Below are 5,558 nucleotides of genomic sequence, written 5' to 3'. Positions count from 1 at the left end.
TTTTATTTTGTTGTTATGATTATTTTCTGTGAAATTTTGTTTTGTTCTTATAATGATATGAGTTGTGTATTGAAAATTAAAATGAAAGATCATACTATCAGAACTACTTGTTGAAAAACCATGCTATTTTTAAGCATAGAAATACAGCGTGTTAGAGTGGATGGGTATGTATCCTGTTTCATCTATGAAAGTAATTAAACTGACTCAGTTTGTGATTTATCGGTATGCATTAGTTGATATTTTATTAGAGTGGAACAAATTTTTTAAAGCTCTAGATTTTTCGTGTGAAGTATATATGTAGTGTACCGAGAATTTTTTTTTGGAGCTAATGTCTAATTGCTACTTTGATTTCTGGTGTTTCTTTGATCATCAACCTTCTAATTGACAATTTATTTGAAATTTCTTATAACCAATGCAACTACCCTAAGTCTTCTCACTACATAATTATTATATGGTGAAACGCAAAAGTTACCAAATGACTGGTGGTAATTGGCAATGTATAACTAAAGTTTGTTTGTGAAATTATACATGCTTTTATGTGGTCGAGCTTGCAACTAGCCACTTCTACTGATGGGCGAGAAGTGCAATTAGGATTGATATATCCTTCTTTTTTGGCTTCAAGGATGCTAGGAAGCACCATATTTCCTTGTCTTACAAGTGATCCATCGTCACTTAGAACTGAGGACTGCCTAGTATATGCATACGTTGTATTGGCTTTTCTCTTGTCTATTGTGGCTTATGACTATCAGGTAGAGTACTTTTATCTTTATTATATGACATATGATTTTGTTAGAATTTTTGGGCTGGAAGTCTGGATTTTGACTCTCACACTTTATCATGTGCAGGAAATTGGATTTTTGGTGATAGTATTTAGCATGTTTCATGCTTGTGTCGGGTTTATTTTACCATCACTTGCTAGATTAAGGACCATGTAAACTCATCAACAAGGCTTGTACTGTAAATCTGCTTAATCATGGATCTAACGGTTCTAATAATCTTATCTGTAGGTATATGCCTAATGAATTGTGTGGAGGAATGATGGGCCTTTCTATTGCACCTGCAAATGCAGCAATTCTCTTTCTATGGTACAGGTATGTATTTATGAACTTATGTGAAATCATAAGAAAATTGTTTAACCAACCAAGCACTAATAACATGACTTAATATGAAATTATAAACCATGTAATGAAAGTAACATGTGAATACTAGGTTTTGAATTTAGAATACCATGATTATGAAAGGTGGTGGCTTAAGATATTACTCTTAACTTAAGAATCCAGACAGCTCTGCTGATCTTCATGGTTTGAATAGTCTTCCCTTACACTAGAAGAAACAAGTCCAGGTCCTGGTCAATGTCACCTACCAACCAGTCTCAAATATGACTGTTTTCTATTAGATGATTATTCAAGCTAGCTGCTAGCATTCTTTAACGTAACTTTTTGAATTTGCATTGCACTTGTTAAAAGTATCAATTTGTCTATATAGTTAGTTAAACATCTGTGGTGACGTTGCATCACTTGCATGCTCATATAACAGATGGAGAATGGTTAAGTTCAAAATTATGACTTTTATGTGCAATATGTTGTTAATTTTTCTTTTCCTGAAGGGTTTTGGATGGAAAATATGAAACTTAATTGATTACATCATTAAGTTCCAAAATTTTAACACTAATGTCTTCTTTATTATTAGCTCTCCCCTGAAGAGGTTTTAAGTTACTGACTTGATGTCTTTTCTATTGTTGGATTGTAGCTTCGTGAATGAATTTCAAGATAATCATACAATGGTCTTGCTTATCGATACTTATTATTATCTACAGACTTATTATTATCTACAGATAAATGTAATTAGAGATGAAGAGCTGAATGAGAACTTTTTCAAGGCCCTTTCTCATGTCCAAGAATTCATGTCAACTGCAAAGTGTTGTTTAGGACACATCATCAGGTAATCTTCTTGTTCTATCTTTATCCTTTTTATCCTAATTTCACTCTTGTCGATTCAGCAATCCACATATGCTGGCTGAAGTCTAAATAATTATGCATATAAGATTATGAGTTTAGTTAAAAAACCTTATTCTCAGGACCAAAAATATAAAAAAGGAAATACTTTATCCTTGACATGGTAAGAGTATTACTAGATGGTTGTTAGAGCAAATTTAGAAATATTTATTTGTTTATCTTTTTCTTTTAAAGATGACATACCTCCATCTCCTTGTTACATGGTTTAACTTATAGCATTAGTCTTATACTCTCATATTTATCATGAACCTAAACAATTTGAATTATTATATTATTATTTAATAAAAGAAGAATTTCATTAAGATGAGGAAAATGATAACATAAAATAGAGGATAGGAGTTGGATCAAGGCTTATCGTAATGGCAATCTTGTTATTGTGTTATTAATTTGTGCGTTGCGTTGAGCTATCTTTGTGCATTATGCAATGTATCTTCTCATTGTATATATTGACTAATATAAGGTACTTTTCATTGCAGTGTGTTAGTTTGGAGCATTTGAAGAAGGAGCTTATTTATTGATTTGTCGAAGTGATTAATACATCAATGCAAGATTATTTTATTGTTAGTTTAAAGGTGAATATTACTATGACCTCAAATGGATTCATTTTGTACTTTAACATTGTAATTAGATTTTATGATCAGTTATTGATTATTATGTTTATCTTTTTATATTAGTTAAGTTCATTGCATGTATATTAATAATATTAAGTGTATTTTCTAATGTAAATATCTTAAATTTGATCAATCATTATGTAAAAGGAAATAGGAGTATGACAAGAAAAAGAGTCAAAAGCGTGTAATTTTACCAATTTTTTAATTTCACGGTAGATTGTGGCGGTTTAAACCACCTATTATTTTTTAACAAGTGTGCTAAATTGCGGCAGTTCTAAACAACCAAGAATTTATATTTTAAAGCTGTTTTATCAAATTGTGGCGGATAAAAAACTGCCGCAAATAAATTTTAAAAAATCGCAGGAAATCACCCTTCGTCACATAGCGGCCGTTCGAAACCGCCGCTAGTTCAACCGACGCAAAATATATGAATTGCGGCGGTTATACCAGCAGTTGCTGGAAACCACCGCAAAATACCATCCCCGCGCCCTTAAGGAAGGTGGTTTTTAATCCGCTGGTGTTCTATTTTGCGGCGGTTTTAAACCGCCGCAAATTGGCAAAAAAGCTGCCGCCATCCTCCATTCGTTTTGTAGTGAAACTAGCTATGAATTATATCACAGGTACTCACCTTTAAGAATTTTTTTTTAAATATTACTCAAAATAATAATATTTTAAATATTAAATATTTAACTACCAAGTCTAGCAATTCAAACACTTCCATTGGATACGTTTATTTGTGCTTCTTAGAAAAAAATTAAAAAACAACAGCAATTTTTCAACATTTTTTATTTTTTTAATTTTGTTTTAGAATAAAAAAATGTACTAGTATGTAATCATTATATGTGTATATATAAAACATTTGTATTATATATATTATTAAAATAAAAATTTGTTAATGAAAATATCGTTAAAAAGATAACATAATTAGTATATTTTATTCAAAATTTATGTAGTTATCTAATTTTATACCAATAAATAAATAGAATGAGTGTAAATTGAATTTGTTTGCTTTGATTTACATAGTTATATGGCAAAACTACACATTCATGTAATTATTTTGGATTTAGGATATTGGTGTAATATTGTTATTTATTTTTTTAATATTATAAGACTAGTGTACATAAATTTTTTTTTCATTGGACATTTTTAAGATGCCAGATATATTTACAGACACTGAGATAGATGAGCAATACTAGGAGGACGATGATATTAACCAACAAGAAGAACTAGTTTGTGACCAAGATATGATGGATGAACAGAATGAATCCGAACAAGATTTCGGAGATGAATTTATTGAGGGAGTGTATTTTTCTAAATCTGATCCGTCAGAAGATACCCTTGAAGCTGCTTATATGGTTGACTCCGTGCAAGACATTACAATTTTAAATTTCAGTGAAAATTGTGTGGAGAAAATTGGTAAAAATCACTTTTCTATTTTGCAGCTTGCATTTGATTTTTATCTGAAGTACTCAATGTCAAAGGGCTTTGGTGCAAGGAAGAGTAAGACTTTCAAGAATAGTATTGGCGAGGTTTACAAACAAAAGTTTGTATGTCATAGGCAAGGATTCAGGGAGAAAAAGTATTACACGATGGAAAAAAGGAAGAAGGAGCCTAGATTGGAAACAAGAACTGGGTGTGAAGCCCGAATGGATGTTAAATTTGTAACTGAAACTGGAAGGTGGCATATCTTTTATTTCTCTGATGAACACAACCATGACCTATTGGATACATAATTCAGTGCTATGTTGCCTGCCCATAGAAAAATGTCAGAGGAAGATATTATACAAATGATGAACATGCTAAAGTCCGGAATTAACACTTCACAGATATTTGGTCTTCTAGCTAGTCCAGCAGGCGGGTATGAATTTGTTGGCTATGATCCCAGAGATATGTACAATAAGATTGCTCGGCAAAGGCGTGAAGTTCCTGGTGATGCAGCATGAGTGTTGAAGAAGTTGGAGGATATGCGGTTGAAGGATCCATAATATTTTTCAAGGCATGTCATGATTCAAGAGGTTTGTTATGTAACTTGTTCTGGTCTGATGTGATTATCCAACTAGACTACCAACTCTTCGGGGATGTTATTGCTTTTGATGCCACGTGCAAGAAGAACAAGTATAGTTGTCCATTAGTCATATATTCAGCGGGGTTAACCACCACAACAAAATAATTATTTTTGCTGCTGCATTAATTATGGACGAAACTACTGATACATATATTTGGCTCCTGCGTCAGCTCATGTTTACAATGAAGGGTAAAACCCCGACCTCAATAATAACTGATGGGGAAATGGCGATTAGGAATGTAGTATGAGATGTATTTTCCGAAGTCAGACATAGATTATGCGCTTGGCACCTTATTCGAAATGTGACTAGCAATGTTGGAAATCCATTATTTACATCTAAATTCAGGAAAATTATGTTGGGAAACTATGAGATTCCCGTGTTTAAGTGTATGTGGGTTCATCTTATTGAAGAATTTGTCCTTGAGGATATGCCGTGGGTGAACAACATGTATGAAGAGAAGCATATGTGGGTTACTGCATATATAAGAGGTAAGTTTTTTGCTGGCTTTAGAACTACCTCAAGATGTGAAGGTTTACACTCAGTTGTGGCAAGGTATGTGGGGGTCGCGATATGATTTGACAAGCTTTGTATAGCATTTTCAAAGGTGTGTTGCACATTTGCACTTTAAAGAATTTAATGTTGATTATGAATTTACACGTGGGGTGCCTGATAAACCCCAATTTTGTGGTTTATCTTGCGCTTAATTTACGGGATTTTATCACCTTTTCTCACATTTATTCAATGAAATAGCATGGTTTTGTAATTCTATCTTATTTTGTGCTTGAGTGTAAAAACATACTTTTTAGGCCCTTAAATTGGTGATTTTGTTTCACTTTAATTCCATTCGATGTCTTGATGTGTTTGTT

General features: G+C 32.4%; 1 protein-coding gene across 1 annotated transcript; it reads left to right on the top strand.

The window, feature by feature from the left end:
- The first annotated feature begins 3,873 nt into the window (after positions 1–3,873).
- On the top strand, positions 3,874–4,569 carry LOC107607330 (uncharacterized). Its single transcript, XM_016309298.1, has 2 exons — positions 3,874–4,304; positions 4,386–4,569. The coding sequence occupies exons 1-2, from the start codon at positions 3,874–3,876 to the stop codon at positions 4,567–4,569; spliced, it is 615 nt and encodes a 204-aa protein (XP_016164784.1).
- The last annotated feature ends 989 nt before the right edge of the window (positions 4,570–5,558 follow it).

The sequence above is a fragment of the Arachis ipaensis genome, chromosome B7, assembly GCF_059453495.1.
Source record: "Arachis ipaensis isolate K30076 ecotype BB chromosome B7, ASM5945349v1, whole genome shotgun sequence".
NCBI classification, from domain to species: domain Eukaryota; kingdom Viridiplantae; phylum Streptophyta; class Magnoliopsida; order Fabales; family Fabaceae; genus Arachis; species Arachis ipaensis.
This window is presented reverse-complemented; position numbering and strand designations above follow the sequence as displayed.

Excerpts from the sequence above, each read along its gene's own strand:
- LOC107607330 (XM_016309298.1), top strand. The coding sequence starts at position 3,874 with ATGGATGAACAGAATGAATCCGAACAAGATTTCGGAGATGAATTTATT. Across the intron at positions 4,305-4,385 it reads TTTGTAACTGAAACTGGAAG|AAAAATGTCAGAGGAAGATA; the intron begins GTGGCATATCTT and ends GCCTGCCCATAG.